This window comes from Marmota marmota, unplaced genomic scaffold, assembly GCF_001458135.2.
Source record: "Marmota marmota marmota unplaced genomic scaffold, marMar, whole genome shotgun sequence".
NCBI classification, from domain to species: domain Eukaryota; kingdom Metazoa; phylum Chordata; class Mammalia; order Rodentia; family Sciuridae; genus Marmota; species Marmota marmota.
In genome coordinates, this window is record NW_026000205.1 from 2,157,487 (window position 1) to 2,183,893 (window position 26,407).

Here is a 26,407-nt window from a genome sequence, read left to right on the forward strand (position 1 = left end):
ATAAGAGACAGCTGGGAGGGGGAGGGAGAGGCAGAGCAGGAGAGGCGGGGCTCTCGGGGGCCTAGGACAAAGCAGGCGGGAAGAAACAGACAAGCAGGGACAGGTCCACACCCCGCTCAGGCTCTGCCCTTTCTAGACCCGGCGCCAGCTCAGGCCCAGCAGCCTCAGGGAAGGCACTGGGAGCTGAGGCCAGGCCACCCCCACCCCTCGTCTAGTGTGGGGGACAAGGACGGGCCATGTACCTACCTCCTGGGGCAGACAGCGAGAAAGCAGGCAGGACCAGGTGCAGGAGGAGGGAAGGCGGAAGGGTGGGATGCCCCCAAGAGCCGTGACAGAAATAGCGGGAAGGGAAGGGATGCGTAGGGGTGGGGCAGAGAGACAGACACAGGGAGAGGAACACGCAGAGGGAGACAGGGAGGGAGAGAGAGGAAGACAACCAGTTACATCCACATGGGAGAGGAACGGCCAGACTTCTCCCTCCCAGGGAGGCTGAGGGCTCTGGGCCCAGCATGGCAGCCACTGAGTACCCCCCTCACCTCCCTGCTCAGCTCCAGCCCACCCAGGACCTGTCTTTGGCCAATTTACCTCCACTGCCATGGTGACCACCCCCACCAGGAAGAATACCACTTCCCTGCTTGGCCTGATGGGGACCTGGGGTCTCAGCTTAGCCCTCAGCTCCAGCACAAACGTGCTGTGTGACCTTAAGGCACTCTCTTGCTCTCTGGACTCCCACCTGGAGATTCTGATGGGCCCACACCATCCTGTAGCAAAACGGCCTACTTCTGAGCCAGAAGGAAGAACTACTGACAGGGGCAAGGGCATCATAGAAAGTAATGACCAAGCACCGAACTGCAGCAGGGTACAGGGCAAAGCCTTTGTGAACTGCCCCAAGGGAACAGGTGTGCTCTGGACTAACGCCCAGCAGCTGTGGGCCATGGCTGAGCCTCAGTTTCCTCAACTGGAAAATGGAATGCCTGCTGCTGGGAGCAGCTGGGAGGGGCCAACTCCTGGAGGAGCTGCAGTCCAGCCTCTCTCTGGCAGCGCAGGCAGGGGCCGCACTCACTCTGGAGGAAACCAAGCCCCAGCCCAGTGGCCTGCCTCCCCTACAGGCAGCAGCGACCAACACTGGCTGCAAAGAGCGGTTTACATCTTTAGTGTTTGTCCTGCTGAGAGGTGATGCCCTGGTGGAGAGCACAGTTCCACATGGGGGGATGCGCAGGGAAGCCACAGCCACCATCCCAGCCCCCCAGGAGGCGGGGCCCACTGTGATCCTCCTCCTTCCCCTGGGGCGGCCATTCACAGCCTCTCCACATCCAGTTCAAGTGCCAGCTGCTGGGTCCCAGGCACAGCTCCAAGCTGTGGCTCTCGACCTTGGCTTTGTTTGTAGGCACCTGGGGAGCTTTAGAAATGACTGACAGGCCCTCCTGCACCCCAAATCCCCACTTCAGGGTTTCCAAAGTGCTAAGGTGAATCTCACCCTCAGCCAAGTTTAAGATGGCTCCAGCCAGGGGCAGTGGTACAGGCCTGTAACCCCTGTGGCTCTGGAGGCTGAGGCAGGAGGATAGAGAATTCACAGCCAGGCTCAGCAATTTAGTGAGGCATGAAGCTACTTATATAAAATATAAAAAGGGCTGGGGACATGGCTCAGTGGTTAAGCAAGCCCCTGAGTTCAATCCCGGTACAAATAAATAAATAAATAAATAGACAGATAATAAATAAATAAATAAATAAAGGAAGCAATGACTCCAGTCCTCACAATGGCCGTCTCTAGCCCCGATTTTGCTATTATCTACATTTCTTTCTTTCTTTTTTTGTATCTAGCATTTCAAGGAGGACTGAACCCCATCCCTCCCAGCTGAGGACTTAGGATTCATATAAGCCAGTCCAGGTTGTTCCCTCTGGCCTGGCTTCAATCGAACCAGACAGGAAGTCACCTGCGGGGACTCGGGACAGCATCCTCACTGTGTTAGCCCTCTTCTGCCTATGAGTGCTGTTCTGGGGACAGCAGGACACTGGGAACAGCCAGTGCCCCATTGATGATGAGGCCATCAGACTGTGCGCAAGGGAACAGGTTCCCAGGGGCAGTCGTGTCCCGAGGGACCACTTTTGTACCAGATGTGGGCTGAGCTGCTCGTGCTCACAGCATTCTCAGTGCTGAGACCAGACCTGGCTCAGAGAAGGGATCCACAGACACCGGTGGGGAAAAAGAGGGCCCAGAGTGTTTTCTACACAGCAGACCTGGCCGAGGGCCCCACGCACAGGAATCATCCTGTTTGCAGCCCCATTTTTCAGGTGTGGAAACTGAGGTTCAGAAGGGTCGAATCACTTGCCTCAGGTCACACAGTGGGCATGTGTGGAAGCTGAGTCCTGGGCTTGTGCCCATCAACTTCCCCCTGCAGAGGCAGCCAGCAGGTTCGGGAGGGGACGTACCCAGCTTCAGGAGCCAGCCCTCCCGGTCCGGGTTGAAGAAGGTGTGGGTCAGATCATTCCCATCATCCTCGGGAATCTTGAAGGGCTCATTCCGGATGCTGTCGTAGAGGTTCTGTGGGGTGAAGACTGGGTGAGCAATTCTGGGCACCGGGGCCCTGCTGGGGCTACTCAGGGCAGTGAGACCATGGGAGATGACCCACCCTGGGAAGAAGAGGAACAGGCTGGGGAGGACAGTAAAGCAGAGGGCAGAGGAGTTCAGGGAGGAAAGAAAAGAACTGTGAGAACAGTCAGAAGAGCTTGTAAGTTCTCAGAAAAACCGACAAATGGAGAATGAGATGGCCGAGACCCTGGTGGAGCCAGAGAAGAGAAACCGGCACCGAACCGAGGGCTGGCCCCTGAGAGAGACAGGAGAAAGAGAGCATGGAAACAAGCCAGGTAGGATCACAGGACCTGTGGGAGGGGAGCAGGGCAGCAGGACAGGCCTGAGCAAGGGGCCATCTGTGGCAGGAAGAGGGCTATGGGCAGGGAACAGTGGGCCTGACCCTCAACAGCTCCTCTGGCAGGTCCCCGCCCTCATTGATGCCCCGATTCATGGCCACAAAACGCTCCAGGCCCGGCTTATCCCTGACGTTGGGGTTGTGAAGGCTGGTGTTCAGCATGATCACGGCAAAGGACAGCACATAGCACGTGTCTGCAGACAGAACAGGGGTGACCACATTTTGCGGACCCAGGCCCCCTGCAAGGGATTCAGGGGCCAGCTTCCAACCCTCCTCCCCCAGACCCAGAGGCACAGAACCCAGCCCTCCTCCCCCAGGCCCAGAGGCACAGAACCCAGCCCTTGTCCCTCAAATCCACAGATCCAGCCACCTCCAAGGAGAATGGGCCCCACCTGTGGACTGGAAAACCCCCGGGTTGCACAGGCAGTATCGCTGAGCAAAGGCCTCCATCATCCGGTCAATTTTCTGGGCCTCTCCAGGGAGGCGAAAGCTCCACAGAAATTGCCTGGTTTAGGGAGGAGCCAGGATGGATGTCAGGGCTGAGAGAACACCCTCCTCATACTGCGTCTCTGTTAGGAACTGGCCAAAACGAAATCCAAACCTTCTGGTCTCAGTGGTGGGTTCAAGTATGGACACATGACCCAATCTGACAAATCACTGGCCTTGGGACTTCTGGTGGATCTATACAGCAATAGCCTTTTCTTCTGCAAAAGTTGCTAAACAGGCCTGGCAAAATTTAATTTGGGCTCTACAAAATGTAATTCTAACACGAATTTTGGCAAACAAAACCGAGAGAGTGAGCTGACTCTCATACTCCACTTGGGTACCACCTGGATCCAGCTGAAGGATCCTGATGAAGGCCCTATACTTGGACTTCTGTGTTACAGGACACAACCAATTCCTTGGTTTTGCTTGTTTGTTCTGAGTAGGGTTTGTAGCTCCCAACTAAGAAAGTCCTGATAGGTACATTCCTGCCCTTCCAACACCATCCCCTCACCTGAGGGCCTGCACCAGATTGAGGTCGGTGAACTCATGCAGATCCACAAAAGCATGCAGCACTGCCAGGTTCAGTTCCTCCCTGGGTGGAGAGAGACACAGTCGCACACAGGAAAGGAGACAGAGGAAGTCAGAGTAGACGAGGACGGGGGCAAGGTGCAGAGGCAGCCACACCACATCTTGTGCACAGCAGCTGCCCCTCTGAGGCGGGTGCAGCTTTCTTCCTGGCCCCATTCCAGGCCTGGACCCAGTGTGGGGAAGCTCAGAACACACTCCTGGAGGAATATGTGCCTTAGGGACCCAGGACGGTTAGATATTTCAACAGGTGAGAGAAATGCACTAAACAGGCAGTACACCTACTGTCACCTCTCTCAGATCTTCCCCATACTCCCCTGTGTCTAGACACAGTCCCCACTCCCCCAGACATTCACAGACAATTCCCACACACCCAGGTGTCCATAAAACCCTATGATCCTAGACATCGACAGAGGGTCCTCAATACCTAATGCCTCAGACCATGCCCCCCAGGCCTCCAGACAGCCCTCACAACTCCTAGATGTCCACAAGGGCCCTAGATCCCCAGAGAGCTGCCAGTGGTCCCCATATACGCCCACAAATGACCTCCCATTGTACAGCACTCAGGTTCACCACTGCCCCCAGACATAAATGGATGCCCCCCCATATCCATAAAGTCCCCACACCCCCACATGCTCTCAGCTCCCCCCAGATCCAAGCCAGTTCATCCTGTCAGCCCAGGTGAAAGGCGGGTGTACCAAGGGCCACCCTCGTGGAGGCTGCAGAGCAGTTCCGTCACTGAGCTGCCAGGGTGACAGCAGCAGCCAGGCAGGTGGGTCACAGAGATGAGTCCCAGCAGGTGCCAAGCAGGTGTCTCACCTTTCTCCCAGGTAGTCCCCAATAGCGGTCTTGTTCAGTCCCTCGCCCTTGTATAGGAAGCGGGCAATCTCTTCTGGTGTGTTCTGCAAGAGTTCGTTCTCTACCAAGAACTGGATACCCTGGTAGGTGGGGGTCAGGTCTCAGTGTGGAGGGCTAGAAAGCTCCTGTACCTCCCCATGAACCTCAGTGCCCCACACTCAACAGGGTAGGACCTGGTGTACCTCTCCCACCTCCTGACCTGTTCCCCCCTTTCCCTGCCTAGTTAATTCCAGCACCAAGAACAGGGTCTAGCAAGGAATAGGTGCTTAATAAATATTTGCTGGATGACTGAACAAACTCTACCTGCTTTCAGCAAGAATAAAGTAAGAAACTGTTAACAGACAGCAGTCCATTCAGACTGTGAACTCAAAGTCCCAGGCTGGATCAGAGTCTCTTTGGCTCTCTCTGAGCCATGAAGACCTCTCCACTACAACCACATTTCACTTTGGATTGTGGCACCTATGTCTAGGTATCTGTCCTGCAGGTAGGACAGGGTCTAACTCTACTCTGGATCTCCAGCATTGCCTAGTACAGGGTCAGGCCGTCTGGAGGCCTCAGCAAATGTGTGTGGACAATTGAACATATGTCTTTGCTCCACCTGGTGAACACCTACTCAACTTTCACACCTGACTGAATATCCCGTCCTCAGGGAAGCCCTCCTGACACCACCAGGATCCTTCTTATGGGTGCACAGCAGCCTGGTATCTCCCTCTGCCATGCACTGGCTCTCTCCTTTGGGCATGTCTCTTTGTTTATAATCCCTATCAGACTTAAGCCCCTCTTAAGATCATAAGTACATTAAAAAATACAAGTAGAAAGGGGAAGAAGACCTTCCAGGCAAGGGACACAACATACTCCAGAATCAGGAGGCTGGAAGACTTGGTTGGTAGTCTCAGAACACACGGGCAGACTGTATCTGAATCCAGGGATCAGGATCCAAGTCTGTCTACCTAGAGAAGACCTGTACCCTTCATAACATTCCTGGAACCTGGAGGTGCCAGAACCCAAAGCCTGGATGTCTACTGGCTGTTCCTAACCCTGTGACCCCAAGCACCTTCTTGGGGTCCATGTTGAATTTCTTCCTGCCCATTGCCATCTTCCGGTTGCGCTGCAAGGTCTTACTGCAGGGGCAGAGAGCGGGGTGGGGGTGGGGAGCCATGGGTCAATGCCTGGGTCGTCTCGCCCTGGCCAAGACCCATGCTCCCAAGCCCCCTGCCCCAGCCCTCACCTGCCCTCGTTGGCCTCCAGACCCTCCACCTCACTCATAGCTTCACTGAGCTCCTCCCGCAGGCGCTGGATTTCTACCAATAGCTCCTGTTTTCGCCTCCTGATGTTTTCCAGCTCCATCCGCTCCTCCGGAGTCAGGTCCGGGGGCTCTGTGGGCCAGGATCAGAGTTTGCAAATAAGTTCTGGGTCTAGAAGCCTAGATTCCTGCAATCTAGGGCTGGGGACCTGGATTCCTTCCCATGTCTGATGGAAGAAGGGGCTGGGGGCCTGGATTCCTCTGTCCAGCATTGGAAGGGCTGGGCCGGGAGTCTAGGGGTGAATGAACCCAGGCTCCTGAGTCTGAGGGAGAAGGGGGAGCCTGAGTGCTTCCGACTGGGGGAAGAAAAAGGATGCAAGTCAGAACTCATGGATCCATTACTTGGAAAGGGTCTGAAGCCTTGGTTTTCTGACTCCATTACTGGTGGGCTGGCTGGGGCTCTGGAGTGGAGACAGGCCTAGACGTCGGGACTCCAGAGTCCATGTAAAGTAACTATGGCAAGGGAAGCCGCTGTCAGCTTGTAAGAGTTGGGAAACCGGAATGGGGCATCGGAGGCCTTCGCCCCCGCCTTAGCCGGATCTCTGTCGCCCGCAAGATTTTTCTCCACCCCCCACCCCACCAGCCCCTCTCCCCGCCCCAGGCAGGCAGTGGGTACTCCAGGCCGCTCCAGCGGGAATGGTTCCACCCGGGCCTCGCCTCCGCCGCTCCATCCCGCCGCCCCCATCCCGCCGACACCGGAAACAGGCTCAGCCCAAACAATGGCCTGGAACGCCCCGCTCGCGGGCCCCGCCGGAAGCCCGTCCCGCGCCGCACAAAAGCGAGGCGACGATGGGGCAGAAGGGCTTCACGCGTCGCGCGTCGGGAGGGGACTTTCGCCGCGGAACGTTCAGGAGGAAACGCTCGATCCGCTCGCAGCCGGCCCCGCCCCTCCTCGACCTACCATAGACGCCGTCCTCCATGGCGGCTAGGAAGGCCCGCGGGGAGTCCGGGGCAGTCCCGCCGGTGGGGCCTGGATCCGCGTTGGCCCGCGGGCTCGGGTGAGCCCGCTCAAACGCCCCGGGAGCCACCGCCGCCTCCTCAGCGCCAGTCCTCAGCGCTGAAAAGACTCTCCCTTCACTGCCCAACCGCCCGGCCAGTAGGGACCGCCCCTCGTTTTGACACCGTCCAATCCACGGCGGGTCCCCTCGTCTGCTCCGTCCCCGACGCTAACGGATCGTTCTCCAGGACCAATAGACGCACAAGAAGCAGATGTAGCAATGTCCGGGTGGAGGTAGACGGCCTGTGAGGCCAATCGGAATGAGGGCAGGGCGCCAGGTCCCGCCTCCGAAACAAAAGAAAGCTCTTGGCAGGCTTGTCCTCCAATGAGAAGCCTCAGAAAGGAGTTGCAAGGAGGTAGGGCTCTGTGGTGCAGAGAGGACTGCGTCTGCGCTAGGACTCCGCACTAGGAGACTAGGTCAATTAGGCCCCGCCTCCCGCAATACGTTGTTAGGGGGCAGTACTTTGTTAGTCTTGTTGACTGGGGCGGAGCCTCAACGGTGGGTTGTTCGCGTGAGCCACACCTCCTCACAGGCCACGCTTGCTTTTGACTGCAGCTGTTGCCATGCAACCGCTAGCCACTTTGGTCAGCCTTTCTTTTTGCCTGGTTCTGCGGGTACTTCCCTTTCTTCTCAATCTCTTCTACAGTCTAAAACCCCTTTCCTTACCACCTCCTATGACCTCCCCATCCACCTCAGCCTCTTCAGAGTCAAGGGATGGTGAAATGACTTATTGTTTTTTCCAAATGCTGCTTTCCTATTTGGTAATTATCACAGAGTGGCACAGTAGTGGAAGGCCAAATATAGTGAAAGCACGGGCTCCGCCTTCCCGGCGCCTTCCTCCCTCTCCCGTAAACTCCTCCCCTTAGCATCTCCCTCCTAAGACTCCTGTCTTCCTCGAGCGTCCTCCCTGACAAGACCCCTTCCCTTAGCATCCTCCCACCTCTCTGATCTCTTCCCTTCCCTTGGTACCTCTTCAGCTTTCCTTATTTCTGGCCTATCCTTCACCCCTCCCCCGCCTGTCCTCACACTCTTCTTCGCAAACTCCTCCCTCCTTCCAGAATCCGCCCACATCTGAGGCCCTTTGGGTTCTTCCCAGCCTCTTTGGGTTCCATGCAGGGAAAGCGGATGCAGGGTCCCAGTTGGGATGGGGAACATGAGCACTTTTGTAAAAGGGACTGAAGTAGCGCCTAGGCCTCTTCCTCGTTTGTGGTCCCTGGGCTGCACAGGTGGGGATTCAGGGCCAGGACCTGGTTAAACTGTCGGATTAGACACGGAGCCTCCTAATCTCTTCACTGACCTTTATGAGTGGCTCTGGTCCTGCCCTCCCCAGTAGAGTCTCAGGCTGCACGCCAGCCCCGCTCCCAGTCTCTCCTTCCAAACCGAACCACCCTCCTACTCCTTTACCCCTAACTTAACCTTCCTCCCCACCTATTTTCTATTGTTCCCCACTGGATTTCCATTGTCCCCAGTCCCTGTCCCAGGCACTCTGTGCTGGGAGAGCAGCCAGCTAATTAATCCCATCCGGTCATTACCTAGGGATTCTGAAGGATAAAGAGAGTTGGGGAAGCCAGAAGTGGAGACCTGAGTCGCTGCAGCATTTGGGCAGGCTGAGGGCCAGTGACAGTGCCTGACCTGTCTGGAACAGGATTGGGAACATAGCCTTCTCTTGGCACTGCCTCCATCTGCGGCTGGCTCCCACCCCGTTGGGCACTTAGGTGAATGGCAGCATGGACAGAGGCCAGCCCCAAGGGCCCATGCCCCTGAAACACTCAAGACACACCCACCAGGGCTCCCAGGTCTTTAATCTGGGGACAGGTCTCCCCTAAAACACCCACTTTGCCCACAGTGGGAAGATCCCTGGCGTTCTCCTTCCCCAGTCCTCTGAGTGGGATGAGGGAAGTGGGGCCTCTGGCCCTTAGCCACAGCTGCTTGCTGGCTCTGTGATTCAGACACTGAAGTTCAGAGCCAGCCTTTAAGATCATCTCCTATCCCAGCCGCCCTGGAAGGGCATGTGTTCCAGTACCAGAAGGAGTCAGAAAATCTCCAGAACCTACTCCCCTGTTCCATGAAGGAAAGAGTCATCCTGCTGGAAAGGCTCTTGGAGGACTTCAGGTTCCAATGCCCCATTTTCACAGATGAGGAAACTGAGGCAAAGAGGGATATGATTTGCCCAAAATCACACAGTAAATTGGGATTTACAGGGAAACTTCCTGGATCCTTGAAAAGGATTCCATTCTAATTAGCTTGGCCTCAATTTCTAACCTTGTCATAGAAACCAGGGGGAAACTAGATTGATATCTGTGTTTATATTATTTTTATATATATATATATATATATATATATATATATGTACATATATAATACACATATGTATAACATCTTTAAGAAACAGAGACACATCATTAGGTGTAGTATCCCAGAGCCTTGGACTTTCCCCTTCCCTTGACCACTAATTAGGCCTGCGACATCCAGGTCTCACCCAAACCCTCACCTGCTGGGAGATACCAGAAATGCTACTTAGCAAGTCCTGAGTCCACTTCCTAGAAGTACCAGCAGCCTGTCTGGAGGTAATTAGAACCTCCAGGCTTTGAGGAAGGATACTCTGGATCCCCGGAACTGTGATTCCTTTTTGGCACTACAGAACCACAAGAAGTTAACTAGGATCATCGAGGTTCTCAACTATATTAGGCAATCTTGGACCAGCAAATGGCAAACATCTAGAACCACCACTCCTTCCTTGACTCCGTGATCAACTGAGAGCCACAGAATCCCAACTCCTTTGGACATTCTAGAAGGGCACTTCAAACAGAAACAACATTTACAAGCAGTGCTTATCCCTCAGCTGAATGCTTTAAAACCAGCGGTCTGGAGTTTTATAACACCAAGAACTCCCAGTCGGTCACTTTGGTCCTTCTAAAGCCACAGACTCATCATTGTTTCATGCATTCTAGACACATCACTCTGTATCTGGAGTAGTTCAACTCTCTAGGTCAACTTGTTCTAGAATCACCAGTGTTTGCCTCTATGGTCAACAGAGACTCACAGAACACCTTAACTCCCAGGCTTTCTCGAATCATAGGGTCTTTTCTTGACATGAAGTTGCCTTCTTTTCCTTTGGTCAATGGAGATTGAATACCTGGAGGATCCCACAACCTTCCCTCCTGAGGTGATCCAGAAAAATGACTTGCTTCTCAGTTGGCTGAGTCAAGAAGCAGTAGTCTCTTGACTCTTAGGTCACCCCAGACCTACAGCTCTTGAACTGCCAACTTCCCAGAGGCAGTCTCTCCCATTGACTTCTGACCCTGTTCAACAACTAGCCCAATCTCGTAGAGGACTCTAGAACCACCAGTCCTTGCCCTTTGGGTTCAGAATTTCTGGATCCTTCAGCTCTGGTAAGACCCATGAAGGGGTCCCAGGAGGGAGCACAGAAGCAGAGGAATTAAGGTCCGGTAGCATGTCTGTGGTGGGCCCACTAGACATGGCAAAACCTCACCAACTAATGATTCAACCAGTAGGCCTGTTGGTCTTGGGAAATACGTGCCCATATCCCAGTAAGAGGGCCCAACCTCTCCACGGAAAGGGGGCACAAGTGGGGAAAGGGACATCAGCTTGTATCATGGGGGCAGGGTCAGTGCCAGGGTTGGTGTAAGAACTCGGGGGCTGGCAGCTCCATCTTCTGTCTCTTCCCCAGGCCCCTCCTTGGCCTCCTCTTCCTCCTCCTCCTCCTGGCAGCAGCTCAGAGCAAGTTCATTTTCATAACAAAATGCAGCCAGAGAGCCAGGGAAGCTAGACTTGGGGCTGTGGGAAGCCTGTTCTGCCCGTTCGTCCAGCTCCTTGGCGCTGCAGACAGGTGTCCCTGGGACCTCATAAGTGCGATGGAAGTGGCGATAGTCGACCTCATACTGGGAGCCACGCTGGAAGAGGACTGGCTCAAAACGATGGCCCCAGAGTAGCTCGCCAGGGAGGTAAGATGAGCGACACTGTGTGGTCATGGCTGTGGCCTCAACCATGCCCTCAAGGATGACCACTAGCTCGAAGTCGGCCCGGGCCAGCTCGGCCCGTCCCAGCTCATACAGAGGACTAGCAGAGTCGATCTCATGCACGATGGTGATGGGGGACACGAGGAAGATGCGATCGGTGCCTCCGTCAAAGCCCACATCCACATCCTGGTGGTCCAGCGGGATGTACTCACCCTCCGGGGTCACTCGGGGCTGCAGGAAAAGGCAAGGAGCCAAAGACAGAGGGCAGGAGCAGGGAGACAGAGAGAAAAGAGCAAAGCCCAACAGGGGCGAGAAACAGGGGGCGAACATGGATCCAGAGGGAGGGGGACGAAGCCTCAGAGCAGTCCAGAGACCCAGGGAGAGAAGGATGAAAGTTCAGAGAAAGCGGAGAGGGGACAGAGGCCCAGAGTAAGAGAGGACAGACACTCAAAGAGGGAGGAGGACAGAGGAAGAGAAAGGGAGAAAGGGACAGAGCGACAGGGGCAGAAGGACAGAAATTAGCCAGACAGCCGAAATCAGAGACAGCAGAAGATACGGAAGACATCCAACCAGGGATTGGAGGAGGAGGAGAATAGAAAAAAACGGCTTCAATATGTGACCAGATAAAGATAAACCGCTATCACAGGAGAGGGATAGGACGATCTGGGTCCAACATTCTGTACGCCACTGTTGCTTCGGGTAGCCCCCGGGCTGTCCTTAATACCAACTGTCCAACACCACTGTTGCGGGGTCAGTACTGGTGGTTTACCCATCTGCCACTGGGTTCACACCACCTCCCCCGTCACGTCACTGTCCTACAGATTTCTGAAGAGGCAGTGTTCCTCCTGGTCATGAATCCTAGTGTCTCAAACTGCCAGGCAGGACACCCAGAAGGGAGGTGGGAACCTCTTTTCTTGCAACTACCTGAGAGCACCAGAGGCCTCTGGGAATTACAGTTCCCTTCAACATCTATCCCTGCTCTACCCCAAGTCCAGCCTCAGTCCAGAATTCTTAAGTGTCTCTATGTGGGCTGGGCGCAATGGTGTACAGCTGTAATCCCAGTGACTGGGAAGGTTGCAGCAGGAGGATGGGAAGTTTGAAGATGGCCTCAGCAATTTAGTGAGATTGTTGAACTTTTTTAAAAAAGGGCTTGGGATGTAGCTCAGTGGTAAGGTGCCCCTGGGTTCACTCCCTAATACCATAGGGGAAAATATTAAGTATTCCTAGTGGGGCAAAGGCATAGTTTGTGAGGAACAGGGATGTTTGAGCAACTTGACCACAATTCTGGAAACACAAAGGCCCTGTGAGAAAGCTGCCACCCAGGGGCTGATGTGAGTGGTAACTGTCTTGTTGCAGATTCAAGAGGGCTTCCGGAGAATCATGTCCCACAACTCCGCAGCTGTCAGTTGCAGGTAACCTGCATACCACTGCACAACCCCAGGGGACTTGCCCTAAGTCATAAACCACCCATGCTACTGTCTACTGGGAATTGTAACCTGAACCATGGAATCCCCACCACCCACAGAAAACAGACTTCTCCTCAGACCACTCCATCTGGGCACTTCCCCTGCCCGAAGGCTTCTGGGAACTGGAGTCCTGAGCCTGGATGCACAGGGCTAGACTTCCCACAGTTGGCCTGTCCTAAGCTCTTTTTTGGTGGTACTGGGGTTGAACCCAAGGTTGCTCTACTACTGAGCTACCAGCCCTTTTGAAACAGGGTCTCTCAAGGTTGCCCAGACTGGCTTTGAACCCGCGGTCCTCCTGCCTCAGCCTCCGGAGTGGCTGGGATTACAGGCGCATGCCCCTGACTTGGCTCTCTGGAAGCTCTTTTTGTCTCAGGTTCTGTCAAGGCTAGGCCTTTAGGAAAAGCTATCGCCACTGGGCATCGCAGTCCCCGCCCCTGCAGGCCCTGGCATCCCTGTTCCTGGGGCCTCGGATTCTGCAACCCCCAGGGCCCTCATCTTCCAGGGCGCACCTGCAGCAGCTGGGCCCGCACATGGGCTTCCACCAGGTGGCTGCGGCGCAGGTTGCCCACGCGCCACATGAGGCAGAGGCGGTGGTCCCGAAGCGCCACCACCGCGTTCTCGCTGAAGACGAGGGTCTCGTTGCGCTTCTTGGGCTTGGCCATCTTGGCCATGACGGCACCCACGACAAACGCGTCGAGCACGCAGCCGGCGATGCACTGCAGCACCACGGCGGCCACGGCGGCCGGGCACTCCTCGGTGACGCTGCGCACGCCGTAGCCGATGGATGTCTGCGTCTCCAGTGCAAAGAGGAAGGCGGCCAGGAAGCTAGCCACCTGCGAGAAGCAGGGGGCCGGGGGTGGAGGGGCGGCCAGGTCACCATGCAGCGATGCGATGAGCCAGAAGGCCAGGCCGAAGAGCAGCCAGGAGCCCAGGAAGGAGCAGGAGAAGAGCAGGCACATCCAGCGCCAGCGCACGTCCACGCACGTGGTGAACAGGTCGCTCAGGTAGCGCGCGCCCTGGCCGCCCAGGTTCACGAAGCGCACGTTGCAGTGCCCGTCCTTTTTGACAAAGCGACCGCGGCGTGGGCCCACGGGGGACTGTGCCGGCGCCCACCCGTTGCCGCACAGCCCTGGCCCGGCCTCCTCTTCATCACCTGTCCGGCTGTCCCCCGACTCCTGGACGCCGCTGAGGCGGCGCAGGGCGCTGGCCAGGCCCATGGGGCGGGGGGACCCCCTCCACTTGGCCTAGTGGGGGGCGGGCGTTCCGAATCTGCCGAGATAAGAAACAGGCAAGAACGTCAGGGTGCCAGGAATCGGTGGGCTCGTGGGCCGGCATGCGCTCTGTTGGGCCTCCGTGGCCTCACCTGGCAAAGCAGAACGCAATGTCCATGTTTGAGAAGTTCAGCAACAAAGATGACGGTGATGCTGTAGGAGATACTTGTGTGGTGACAACAGCAACAACCACAATTGTAGCAGACATCTATTCCATACTGAATTTATATGTGTTATAGAAATCATACTAAAATTTACATGACTTAGACACTGTTGTAAGCACTTTATGTAAATGTATATACTTAGCCCCACAGAAAACTTTTGAAGTAGATATTATGCCCATTTTACAGACGAGGAAACTGGGTACAGGAAGCTGAAATAACTTGCCCATAATCTCACCAAAGTGAGCTGGGATTTGAATGTAGCAGAATAGCTTCCAGTCTCCACCCCTCAGAGGCTGAGCTCTATTCTCAGCATGAAGAGATGAGCTGGGCTCTGAGGTCAGCTGTTGCTCAAAAATCGTCTCCAAAAGCACAAGCAACAAAGGGAAAAATAGATACATGAGAAACTTGTGCTTTAAAGAACACTCAAGAAAGTGAAACAAACCACCAATGGGAGAAAATAGTTGCAAATCATGTATCTGCTCTAAAATGTCCAGCACTAAGTTGCAATATTTGCAGAGACAAATTATCCAATTTAAAAGTGGGCAAAGGATCTATATAATTTCTCCAATGACATATGAATGCCAAAAAGCACAGGGAATGTTACTTAGGCATTAGAGAAGCGCAAATTACCACAGCAAGTAATCTTATTGACTCAGGAGACTGAGGCAGGAGGATCATAACTTCCAAACCTGCCTCAGCAACTTAGGGAGACCCTAAGCAACTCAGTGAGACCCTGTCTCTAAAATCGCAAAAAAAAAAAAAAAGAGCTAGGATGTGGCTCAAGGTTAAGCACCCCTGGGTTCAATCCCCAGTACCAAAACAAAACATAACCCCCCCCACACACACAGTGAAGCCAGGAATGTAATTAACCCAGTGGGAAAATGTGTGCTTCACATTCTTGAGACCCTGGGTTTAATCCTCAGCATTAAAAAATAAAAATTAAGTTGAAACAGCTCTCCACACAATGAACCTAAGATAGTTATTAAAAAAACTAAAATAAAATAACAAGTGTTGGTGAGAATGTAAACAAACTGTCACCCTCATACACTGCTGGTGGGAATGTCAAGTTGTGCAGCTCCTGTGGAAACCCGTCTTGCAGATCCTTAAGTGACTGAACAAAGAGTTACGTTGTGACCCAACAATGCCACTCCTAGGTATCTGTGTACCCAAGAAAAATGAAAACAAATGTTCACACAAAAGCTTGCACACAAATGCTCCTAGTAGCACCATTCACAAAAGCATTTCATGAATGGATTAAAAATGTGGTATGTTCCTCCAAAGAACAGTACTTGACAATAAAAAGAAATGAGATACATGCAACAATAAGGATGAACCTTGAGAACATTCTAAGGGAGAGGAGCCAACTGCCAAGGCCATGTATGGTATGATTCCATTTATAGTCAGCCCTCTGTAACCACGGCTTCTGCATCCATGAATTCAATCAAAATTAGATAGAATATATCAGGAAAAACATTTCCTCTGTATTGAATACGTACAGACAAAAACTTTCTCTTCCTTGTCATTTTTCTCTACGCAATACCATATAACATAGTGAACCTAGAGATGATTTTAAGTACCCGGGAGGATGTGTGCAGGTTGTATGCAGATAGTACACCGTTTTATACAAGGCACTTGGGCATCTGAGGATGATGGTATCACAGGGAATCCTGGAACAAATCCCGTGGATGCCAAGGATGGCTGTATTTAAGATGTCCAGAACAGACAAGGCTGTAAATTAATAAATCACACTGAGGGGCTGGGGTTGTGGCTCAGTGGTAAACAACTTGCCTGGTACACGTGGGGCACTGGGTTGGATTTTCAGCACCACATTAAAAAATATAATAAGGGCTGGGGATGTGGCTCAAGTGGTAGGGCGCTCGCCTGGCATGCGTGAGGCCCGGGTTCGATCCTCAGCACCACATACAAACAAAGATGTTGTGTCTGCCGAAAACTAATAAATAAATATTTAAAAAAAAAAAAAAAAAAAAAAATATATATATATATATATATATATATACATATAATAAAATAAAGGTTTGTGTTCATCTACAACAACAAAAATAAGTAGACTGATAGGTGCCTCATTCTGGGGAGATGGGAGATTAGGACATGACAGGACATGGGATTTCTTTGGGAGTGATGAAAATATTCTAAAAATTACTTAGGGGTGACAGCTGTGCACCTGTGAATCTACTAAGCACACTGCACAAGTGTGGGGCAAGGTGTGGCATATGAGTCACACACCAGTGGAGCTGTTCCCACATGAACAGACTAGTGCAGCTATGACTCTCTGATCTGGGGCAAATCTCTCTGGGTTTGTTGAGTTCATTGTAAAATAGAGAAATTCGGACTTCATCAGTCAGGAAGTACCTCCCCATCCTAAAGATCCAAGACCTGATTCCGGGTCAGTTGCTGACCCCTCATGTATCTCAAATCCCTGGCTTCTTTTCTCAAGTTTCTCAAGTTCTTCATCTGTGGAATGGACCCTCAGCTGAAAGGAAGAGGGGTCTAAAGACCTGGGACTTTTGAAAAGTCAGCTGCACGTCAGCCCCAGTTCTCTCCTCCAGGAAATGAAGGGAATCCCCACAGCCCAGCAGGGCAGAGGGCAGGAGAGGCGGGCTGGGCACAGGCCGGCATACCTCACACCCTTCAGCAACTGCAAGGTTAACTAGTACCTGGTGTGGCTGGGACAAGGGCTACCAGGGGTTAAACAGTTCCTACACATTTCCATAAACATTTATCCATCACCCCTGTACTGAGCTATGGGCCAAAAAGGCCAGTCTCTGGGGATCCCCATGGGTGTTTTAGCCTGGGACACTCCATCTGAGGACTGTTTGTTTGCTAGCAAGATCCCCCTGTCTCCCAGAGCTCTGCATGGCCTCATCAGGACACCACGTCCCCCTCCTCCTGGCCTCCAGGATCCACCTGGTCAGCCAGAGTGGATGGGCTGGGCTGCCTCCAGTGCCCACAATGTGTCCCAACCTGTCGCCGCCTCAGCATCCTGGGCGTTAGAGACTGCTCTCCTGGAAAGGGGAAGCAGACTCATGGAGTTGCCCAAAACGCAGATCTGCAGGGTCCAGGACACGCCATGCCATGTGCAACGATCCCAAACCCAGAAAATCCTCCCTGCACTAGTCCCCCTCCGGTGTCTCCCAGTGACAGGCTGGGGAGAGGGCTGCAGCGTGCACTGCTCCCTGCTGGGTCCTGGCACCTGCTCTACCCATGACCCTTCCACACTCACAGGAAAGCAACCAGGGCTTTTTTTTTTTTAAGTCCTTGTTGCGGGTCCCTCGGCCAGGAAGGGGCCAAAATGCCAAAATCTAGATTCCCACCCAGGCCTCTGAAGTGCCCAAGTCCCAGCCACACACCTCAGCCAGCTTCCTGGGCACTTACAAGGGATGTCTACAGCCCGCCCACTGAATCTGACAGCCCCCATGGCTCACCTTGACTGCTCAGGATGCTGGGAGGTCAAGTTCATTATCTCATTTCACAGCCAAGGAGCAGAGTTAGTGAGGACCAAGGCCCTGCTGGGCCACAGGCTGCAGGGGTGGGAAGCTGCTTTGGGTCCTGAGTCTTTCTGCCCAAGAGTCTGTTCTTCAATCCTGTGGTGCCACCTCACCCTGTGGGGCAGATCTGACTATGTCCATCGCACAGGGCCCTGTCTGCAGCCAACATGGCCCAGCTCCCAGGCTGGTGAATGCGACTCAGACTCAGGACACCACGTCCTCCTCCTCCCCCTGCAAAGGCAGGATGGGAGAAAGAAATCCCGAGCCCAAAGCTCCCCCCAATCCTCCACCTGACCCGCGAGAGCAGCTTAATGTTTCCATATAAAGGAGACAGGGCTTAAGGTGCTTCAACTTCGTGTCAAAGTCACTGTTTAATCTGGGGCTAAGAGGCCCCGCCCTTGGGTACTAGCTTGTCCCCCACAAATGTACACACACCTTCAGCCTTCCCCTGAAACCAAGGAGTCTCCCCCCATTTCCCCCAATGAATGGGGTCTGGACAGCAAGTTGACCCAGAGACTGATAGCAACGAGTGTGGGGCTGAGGCAGACAGGGCAGCAGACTCAGAGCCGGGCAGGAAGGAGCGTTGAGAAGGAGCTCTGAGACAGACCGACCCAGAGAAGGTGCAGAAACTCAAAGAGGGGGCTGAGTCGGAGAGGGACAGAGAGAGGGTCAGAGACCCAAAGGGAGCAGGGACAGAAAGAGGCAGGCAGACAACAGCAATTGGGGAAAAGAGTATGGAGATCATGTCTTAAGAAACAGAAAGAGATGGGCAAGGAGGGGCTGCCTGACAGGACGGAGTGGTGAGAAGGCAGGAAGCAAGGGTGGACTGTAGGGTGGGGAGGTCTCCCGGGCTAGAGCACCCTTGAGATGGTGGGGAGGCATGGGGCGCAGGGGAGGGGTGGGGGTGTTGGCTCTCAGGCCCAACCCTGCATGGAGGCACATACCTGGGAAGGCGGCCCACCCCCATGCCCTGTGCTGGGGGCTCCTCTGCCTGGGCTGAGGGGCTGCGGTCTGTTCTCAGCCTCCAGGGCCTGAGCTGGGCACCCAACCTGAGTCCATAGCAGATCAGAGGACTGGGTAGAGGGGGCGGGAGCGAGGCCAGCTCAGAGCTGAGGAGGGGGGGCCAGGGAGGCTGGCCAGGCAGGGCAGCTGGGCTGCAGCCCAGGCAGGCTGGAGAGGAGATGGTAGCCAAGAATGGGTGGGGGGCAGGGAGGCAGCAGTCGGGGCAAGGAGACATGGAAAGATAGGGAGGGAGTACAGCAGTTTAGGGAACACAAAGAAGTAATGAGGTGAAGGAGACAGAGAAGGGGTGGCTTACTTGCTGCCCTCCCCCCCCCCATGAAGCTATCGTAAGTGGCAAAGCATTTATAAGACACTTTCACCCATCCAGAGTGAGTTGCAGATTAATAAAACTCAGGGGAAGCAGAACTGAATAGCACCCAGGGGTTGAGGGTGGGACTGCAGGGAGCAGTGTCATCCTACAGCCTCCTCCAGCAGCTGCTGGGGCGGGGGGGAACACGAGCACAGCAGCCTAGGAAAACTGGGTGCCACCTTTGGCCTCTCTAGCCACTTCAGTCTTCTCCCAGGGATGGGGCTGGAAGGACCAGATTCTCAACAGCACTTCAGTCCTCATTCGGGTCCTTTATTGCCTCTTTTATCTTCCTCCCCCAACAGTACCAGCCCTCAGCTCAGGGAGGAGAGGGCTCCCTACAGACCCCCTCACCGGGAATTCCTGGCCAAACCCAGCTGGCTGGAAGACAAGGTGAAGACAAGGTGCAGAACCAAATTCCACCAGAGGAGCCCATACCTCAAAGTTGGTCCAGCCATGGTAAAGCCCTTGAAGTCCCTGGGGGAGAGACCAATAGTCAAAACTAGGTCCTGGGGCAGAGGTCAAAGGGTCAAGCCAGGTGACAAAGCTGACAAGAATTCCATATTCAAGCCACAGTTGGCTAATCAAGTGCTCTGATGGGTGGAGGTCTTTGCTGGAATCATCTTTGGTGGCATGGCTTCGCAGAGCCAGAGTCAAACCAAGTCCTTCAAGGGAGCAGAATCCATCTTTTCTGCTCTCCATGGGCCAGTTAAACTAAGCCCTTCTTTTGGGAGGCTACTCAAGAGACCTGAATGAACCCCTTCCAGGCAAACCAACTTCAGCTTCAGTTCCCAGGTAAAAGGCAGGGCTGGAGGCCGTGGGGTTGCCTCAGACGCTGATGGTGCGGAATACCGTGAAGCCAGACAGAGCGGTGCTGACCAGGACCCCCGGGCACTGCGGGTGCCAGCGCAGCTCCTTCAGGTCCATCTCACCCTGGTGTACGAACAGCAGCTGCTGCGGGAGGGACGCCAGCCCAGGGTCAGCCTCCACGTCGCCTGCCTCAGGGTCCCGCTCCACAGCCAGGTCCCACTGTGTGATCTGGTTGTCTGCACCTGAGGCTGCGAAGACCCCGCTGTCCTGGGGGTGCCATTCAACAGAGGTCACAGGGGCCACATGCTGCTTGAAGGTGGCCACTGGGGAGCCAGACTGCGAGAAAAGATGGGAGTCAAGGGCTCTGAACACTTCAGCCTGAGCATCAGGGTTCACACACGGCATTTACCCTTAAGCCCCAAGCCCACAAAAGGTAGATGGCACAAAGGACAGCAGCAGTCCCAGGGGCTGTGGCTTCATCTGCAAAGCATTTCTCAGCGCTGGGACACCGGAGCACTGCCCCTGCCCACCCTTCAACTGCCTCATTTTCCCTTCTCATAAAGGAGGGGTGGTCTCCTAGTGCTGTCCTCACTGGTCAAGGCCAAGGCCTCAATAGGGCAGTAGCACAGCTCCCCAAAGCTCCAGGTAGTCATCAAAGGATGACAGCACCTGTGTTGGGCAGAGGTGCTGCTGGAACGGGCATCTCACTAGCTGGGACTGGTCCATTAATGGCTCTGGGCCTGCTGGCCTGGAAGCTTCCCTAGAGTGATTCTACAGAGTTGATTAAATTGAAGGGGAAAAAGAATTACGACGTGGTGGTGCAGGAAGGACAGACAGGTGATGCCCTGGCTCCATCTAGAGGGACATCAGACGCTGCGGTTTCTCCTGCCTAGGGGGCCTCTTAGCTGTGACATTACTTCTGCTCCTGTCCTTTCAGTGCCCAGTTTCCTCCCTTGCAATGAGTGAGGCGGACCCCAATTCTTACTTGGCCAATGCTGTAAAATCTACTAAAACACAACCCACAACTCCTGGAAGCCAGACTCGGGAACTTGGTGAGACTGTGTCTCCAAGTAAAAAATAAAAAGATGGGCTGGGGATGTGGCTCAGTGGTTAAGCGCTGCTGGGTTCAATCTGGAACATCCTGCCCCCGCCAAAAGAGGCTGGACTGGACTATTTTAGGAGGGAAAAATCTACAGATCCTGGTGACTTCTGGGAAAATACCTTGAACTGCCGCAGGTCCCAGACCTTGAGGGCCCCATCATCCCCACCACTGAGCAGAAAGGGCTCCCGGCGACTCCAGCTGATGACGTTGACATCCCCATCATGGGCAGTGGCTGTGGTGAGCATGCAGGCCTTGCCAGGGGCAGCCCGGATGTCCCAAATGCGAATGGAGGCATCAGCAGAGCAAGAGGCAAACACCTGAACAAGTGGAATAATTCTGAGTGCTCAGATGTACCTCCAGCCCTCCCTGAAGACAGGAACTCATCTACCAGCTACTGTCTTTATACGCCCCTGATTAGGACTTAGCCTACAAACAGAATCTCTCAGACCCCAGTTCAGTCCCCTCCTCCCAAGGACTCCAGGTCCCTATCCTGTCCCATATCACCCCAGGCATCTAAGCCCCCAAGTCCTCCCTCACCGTATCCTCAGTTGGGGACCACTGCAGGTCCTCCACGGAGCGTGTGTGGCCCACAAATGGCCGCTGATCCACATGCCAGGAACCACCATCTGAAGGTGTCCAGAGGTGAATATTCTTCTGACAGTCACCAGTCAGCAAACGACCTGGGGGAGTCAGGAAACTACTTCACCCCACCTGTCCACAGCTCCCTGCCCTCATTGGAGTCTAACTACCCCCTCCTGCTGTGGACCTTGTTCCCTCACACCTCCCCAAACCATGTGAAAACCCCAGGACTCACCAGGTACCCGGGAAGACCAGTCCAGGGCAAAGCCCTCACCCATGTGGCCAGCAAAGGTAAAGATAGGCTTCACTCGGGCCTGCTCATCCCGGAGGAAGACTGCCATGGCCTGGGGGTCATCTACTACCTGCAGAAGCCGCCGCAGTGCAAACACCTCCACCTGGCCCTTCTCTGACCACACTCCAGCCACAGGTTCTTCACCTAGCCATGACACCTGCGGGAGAGGGGTGCATGAAATAGAGAATAGGAGGCTCAGGGTGGGACCACAAGCTCCCAGCAGCCCTGAGATTCAGAACTACAGTTCCTCAGATACCCCAGGGTTGGCACTACTAACTCCCCAAAACCTTTGTAGGAAAGAGATCACAACCTGCAAGACCAGTTTGTAACTGGATCAACTCCCCAGACTATAGCAGAGGTAGGTAGTGTGGGTGAGAGCACAAAGCTCTGAGACGCCTGGGAATTGTGGCTGGCTAACTCCTGCCCGCTCTAGGAGCGCCATCAGACTCTGCTGGGGCCACAATGGACCCAAACTAGGTTGATGCTGCCACCGTGAGGCACCATGGCCAGCTCCAGCTGAGGCTTCCGCTCTTCTTCATCTTCCAAATGCTGAGGGATCACAGGGGTCAGTCCTCACATCATTTTGACCCTGTGTGTTTGCTCACTGGGAGATATCATCCAGCCTCAAGGCTTCCAGCACCCCCTAACCCTGACCTCTTTCCTCTTCCACCAGCTGCAGCCTACTCCCCCAAGTGCTCTCCATCTCAGGCCCAAAACTTTAGGACTCCTGGTTTCTTCTTTCTCATATCCAATACTCATGCTGGCTACACTAAAAAAGCACACTCCCAACATGTTCTCTTGACCTCTATTGTTGACACTCACTCTCTAGTGATTTCATCTTTCCCTTGAATTACTCTAACAGCTCTAGTCTTCAACCTTTAAATTCTACAGCAGTCAGAGGGAGCCTTTTAAAACAAATGTGAGATTCTGTCATTCTCTGCTCTAAGCCTCCAATGGTTTCCAATTTTTCCCAAGTAGAAGCCTAAGTCCTTTTTTTTTAATCATTTGGGTGGTACTAGGGATTGAATCCAGGCCTGCTCTACCAGAGCTATACTTCTAGCCCTTGTTATTTTGAGAAAGGGCCTCACTAAGTTGTCAAGGCTGACTTCAAACCATCCTTCTATCTCACCCTCCAGAGTTACTGGGATTACAGGTATGTGCCCCTGTGCCCAGCCTGAAATCCAAGTCCTATTAATGGCCTAATCAATCTTTATCCTCTGTGCCCCTCCTCCAGATCTTGCAACCATCTCCCAACCACTCTATTCCAGATATCCTGGTCTCCCCAGCTTCCCTTGAAAGCTATCAAACATGACAAAACCAAGTCCTTTTGCACCTGATTTCCAGCACCCCCTAACCCTGACCTCTTTCCTCTTCCACCAACTGCAGCCTACTCCCCCAAGTGCTCTCCATCTCAGGCCCAAAACTTCAGGACTCCTGGCTTCTTCTTTCTCACATCCAATACTCATGCGGGCTACACTCAAAAAGCACACTCCCAACCTGTTCTCTCGGCCTCTCCTGCTGACACTCTACTGCAAATTTTGCCTGCAAATCTGTTGTAACAGACATCATGGGCTCACTCCTTTACTTCCTGGGGGTCTATTCAAAGGGCACCTGCTCACTGAATACTCTTAATTATGCTCTTTAAAATAGCAACGCCACGCCAGAAACACTACCCCCCTTATCCTGCTTAACTGAAATTCTTCTCCACAAAACTTAGCACCTTATGACAAACTACACAGGTATCAATTTCTTCTTATTCCTTTCCCCACTAGCATGTAAATTCACAGGGCCAGAGACTTTTGCCTGCTGTTAAATGCTCAACATTTATGGGTTGAGGGAGGTGGGAGGGAAGAAGTTGCAAAAGGTGTTTAACATGTTAAAGTGTGCTAGAAAACTTCAGCTTACCCATTAAAAAAAAAAAAAAAAGCTCAACATCTAGGATAGTATCTGAAGCATAGCAATAACTTACTGGAAACACACAGGACAAGTTATGGGTTGATACTGCTCTAAGTGCTCTTCATAGTGTATTATCTCATTTTATTTGTGCACCTATTTGATCATAAGATTTTTAACAGTGAAGCAAACAAACCTCTAAATCCCAAAACCACACATAGGTAATCACTTAACAAAAAATATCACACATTAAAAACAGATGCTCTTCCAGGGCACTATACATTATTTCATTTTATCCTCACATCAGTTCAATAGGCTAAATTTTATAATTCTTACCATTTTACATATAAGGAAAGCAAAAGATATAATAAATAATACCATAATTTAAAACAGTACCTAGCACATGACAATTACAAAGTCACATGCCAAGTACTTTTCTAAAAGTTGAACGGCATGAGGAGGTGCCCAAAAAATCTGTGCACATGGTGGGGTTTGACATCCTCAGAGAACGCAAAGTAGATTACTGGGACTATACGTACCCGAACTCGGTTGATGCCACCATAGTGAGGTACCATGGCCAGCTCCAGCTGAGGCTTCCGCTCTTCTTCATCCTCTTCATCTTCCTCCTCCTCATCATCACTGTCCTCTGAGGATGGGGATTTAGTCCCATGCAGATTGTGCATTCGAAGTATCATCAGTCTGGAGGAGGTATGGGATGAGTCAGGCAGTCAATTTCAAGATGTTAGTGAATGTCAAGAATTACAGCAAAGGGCTGGAAGCCTGTCATGCCAGCAGGGAGGGTGAGGCAGGGGGATCATGAATTGAAAGCCAGTCTCAGCAATTCAGTGAAACCCTGTCTCTAAATAAGATGAAGAAAAAAAAAAAAGGCTGGGGTGTGGCTCAGTGGTTAAGTGCCTCTGGGTTCAATCCCTGGTACAAAAACAAACAAACAAACAAAAACAAAAAGGGCAAAAAGGAAGCTGGAAACTCAAGACTCTTGGGTCCCATTGAGGCAGAAACCCTAACTCCTTGGTTCTGAGGAAGGAAGCTGTATGTGGAAGCTCAGACCCTTGCTCCCAGGAAAGAAAGCCACGGATCTCACTCACCTGTTGCTCTGGGAAGTCTCCGCCTGGGTCCCCGCACACAGATAAAGTGTAAGAGGAAGCTCTGTCCGGTTGTCTCCCAGGTGATCTCGGACTATGTCGAAGCTGAGACAGGGGGCACCTGGGGATAGAAGGAAAGTGGATTTAAGATGGGACAATCTCAGCCTCCACCTTCCTCAGGGACCAACCATCTCCTGTGTGACATAACCTCTCCTAAACCCAGCTTACTTTCTTTTTTTTTTTCCTTTTTTTTTTGTACCAGGGATTGAACTCAAGAGCACTCAACCACTAAGCCACATCCCCAGCCTATTTTTTGTATTTTATTTAGAGACAGGGTCTCATTGAGTTGTTTAGCGCGGTTTCTGACGCTGGCTTTGAATTGGCGGTCTTCCTGTCTCAGCCTCCCGACCAGCTTTCTTTTTCTGGGCATCTATTCTAGGTTTGTTTGTTTGGGTTTTTTTTGGTGGTGCTGGAGTTCGAACCTGGGGACTTGTGCATGCAAGGCAAGCACTCTACCAAATGAGCTATCTCCCCAGCCCCCTTTTAAAAAAACATTTTTATTAGTTGTTGATGAATTTTTTTACTTATTTGTATGTGGAGCTGAGAATCGAACCTATGGCGTCACACAGCTAGGCAAGCGTTCTACCGCTGAGCCACAACCCCAGCCCTCTTTTAAGTTTAATGCTCAGGACCAGTCCCTTCCTCAAGACCCAGGAGTCCGGGCCCTCAGTCCTACCAGTCTGCGCACGGTGGTACAGCACATAGGCCTCCTCATCCATGACCAGCTCCTCTCCTTCGCGCAGCGGCGGTCCCCGGCCGGGCAGGTAGACCTGGGGCGGTCCCTCAGAACCTGCGTCCCGGGATTCGGCCTCCATGGGTTCCCCAGTCTCACACGTGCGACGCCTTCCCTTGCGCGCAGCCATCTTCCACCCTTCTCGCTGCCGTCGCGAGGTAAGAGCGTCACTTCCCGGTCTCGCTTCCTACCTTCTAAGGTCCGCCCACTGCTCGGTTGCCGTGGAAACCTCGCGGACCACCAATTAGAGGGAGCCGAGCCTTGAGAGACCCATAACTAACACACAGCGTCCGCGCCCCAGGGGAGGACTCCGCGGCTACGGAAAAACTGTGTTCCGCGTGACCTAGGGCGCCTTTCCCGTGGCGATGGCAAAGGCTCGTGGGAGTTGTAGTTTTACAGGAGGCCGCCCCCCAACCCCCATTTACTAGAGTTCCGAACCCGCCTCCATCTTCCACCTTTCATTCCCAGGGCTGTCTTTCCACTTAATTAATTATTCATCTATGCAAACTCGAGCACTTACTGGCAGGGTGACTGAGTTTCTGCTCCCTGAGGACCCATAAAGCCGGTTTCTTCTTCTCTCCCCGTTATGATGGCTTTAATTTATTTCAAAAGTCTCTAGGTAGACAGGCTGGATATTATGTGTAAGTTAGTCGGTTAAATCTACCCTCTAGGGACAGTCAATTGCCTAACCAGGCGTTTACACTGCAGCTCTGGTCAGCCAGCACTTACTCAGAAAGTCCACCCTCTGGAGGCAGCTATTACAAGTGCGTTGGCTCTCTTTATCACCTATCGGTACCAGCAGTTTGGTTAATTGGCGTAATGAAATGTTAGAAAAAGATTCTCATTGGTGAGATTAACGGCGTCCAAGGGTGGCGATTGGCTGGGATGTGATAAGACTCTCCCTCCGTGCTTGCCCGAGCAG

The 26,407-nt window shown here is 53.2% G+C and overlaps 3 protein-coding genes across 7 annotated transcripts in view; all 3 read right to left on the bottom strand.

Annotated features, from left to right (window-relative positions):
* Cyth2 (cytohesin 2) overlaps nt 1-7,335 on the bottom strand; it is an 8,331-nt gene extending 996 nt beyond the window's left edge. Inside the window, exons 1-8 of one of the 2 annotated variants that reach the window (XM_015496608.2) lie at nt 7,061-7,335; nt 6,085-6,232; nt 5,911-5,977; nt 4,818-4,936; nt 3,925-4,005; nt 3,320-3,432; nt 2,973-3,121; nt 2,431-2,542 (exon numbers count right to left, since the gene is read on the bottom strand). In XM_015496608.2, the coding sequence (XP_015352094.1) occupies nt 2,431-2,542; nt 2,973-3,121; nt 3,320-3,432; nt 3,925-4,005; nt 4,818-4,936; nt 5,911-5,977; nt 6,085-6,232; nt 7,061-7,079 (808 nt within the window). In that variant the 5' untranslated portion in view covers nt 7,080-7,335. Of the gene's footprint in view, nt 1-2,430; nt 2,543-2,972; nt 3,122-3,319; nt 3,433-3,924; nt 4,006-4,817; nt 4,937-5,910; nt 5,978-6,084; nt 6,233-6,501; nt 6,619-7,060 lie in introns of those variants that run through there. The other variant, XM_015496607.2, reaches the window with a different exon arrangement.
* A 2,131-nt stretch (nt 7,336-9,466) lies between these two features.
* Kcnj14 (potassium inwardly rectifying channel subfamily J member 14) lies at nt 9,467-19,033 on the bottom strand. Of its 4 annotated transcripts, XM_048790608.1 has the most exons (4): nt 18,489-19,033; nt 17,482-17,658; nt 13,113-13,872; nt 9,467-11,368 (listed from the first exon to the last, which is right to left on the bottom strand). In XM_048790608.1, exons 3-4 carry the CDS (start codon nt 13,818-13,820, stop codon nt 10,772-10,774), a joined length of 1,305 nt encoding a protein of 434 aa, XP_048646565.1. In that variant the 5' UTR covers nt 13,821-13,872; nt 17,482-17,658; nt 18,489-19,033; the 3' UTR covers nt 9,467-10,771. The 4 variants fall into 4 exon arrangements, with proteins under 4 accessions (XP_048646565.1, XP_048646563.1, XP_015352095.1 ...); XM_048790606.1 differs by lacking the exon at nt 17,482-17,658; XM_015496609.2 differs by lacking the exon at nt 17,482-17,658 and having other exon boundaries at nt 13,113-13,966.
* A 132-nt stretch (nt 19,034-19,165) lies between these two features.
* Grwd1 (glutamate rich WD repeat containing 1) lies at nt 19,166-25,810 on the bottom strand. Its single transcript, XM_015496610.2, has 7 exons — nt 25,429-25,810; nt 24,696-24,813; nt 24,129-24,288; nt 21,640-21,853; nt 21,363-21,505; nt 20,945-21,142; nt 19,166-20,059 (listed from the first exon to the last, which is right to left on the bottom strand). The coding sequence occupies exons 1-7, from the start codon at nt 25,613-25,615 to the stop codon at nt 19,742-19,744; spliced, it is 1,338 nt and encodes a 445-aa protein (XP_015352096.1). The 5' UTR covers nt 25,616-25,810; the 3' UTR covers nt 19,166-19,741.
* Nucleotides 25,811-26,407: the final 597 nt, after the last annotated feature.

Coding starts and splice junctions, on each gene's coding strand:
- Kcnj14 (XM_048790606.1), bottom strand. CDS start 13,820: ATGGGCCTGGCCAGCGCCCTGCGCCGCCTCAGCGGCGTCCAGGAGTCG. Junction 11,369..13,112: donor TGCGGGCCCAGCTGCTGCAG/GTGCGCCCTGGA, acceptor CTTTTCCTGCAG/CCCCGAGTGACCCCGGAGGG.
- Grwd1 (XM_015496610.2), bottom strand. CDS start 25,615: ATGGCTGCGCGCAAGGGAAGGCGTCGCACGTGTGAGACTGGGGAACCC. Junction 24,814..25,428: donor GTACCACCGTGCGCAGACTG/GTAGGACTGAGG, acceptor TTCTATCCCCAG/GTGCCCCCTGTCTCAGCTTC. Junction 24,289..24,695: donor GAGACTTCCCAGAGCAACAG/GTGAGTGAGATC, acceptor TACCTCCTCCAG/ACTGATGATACTTCGAATGC.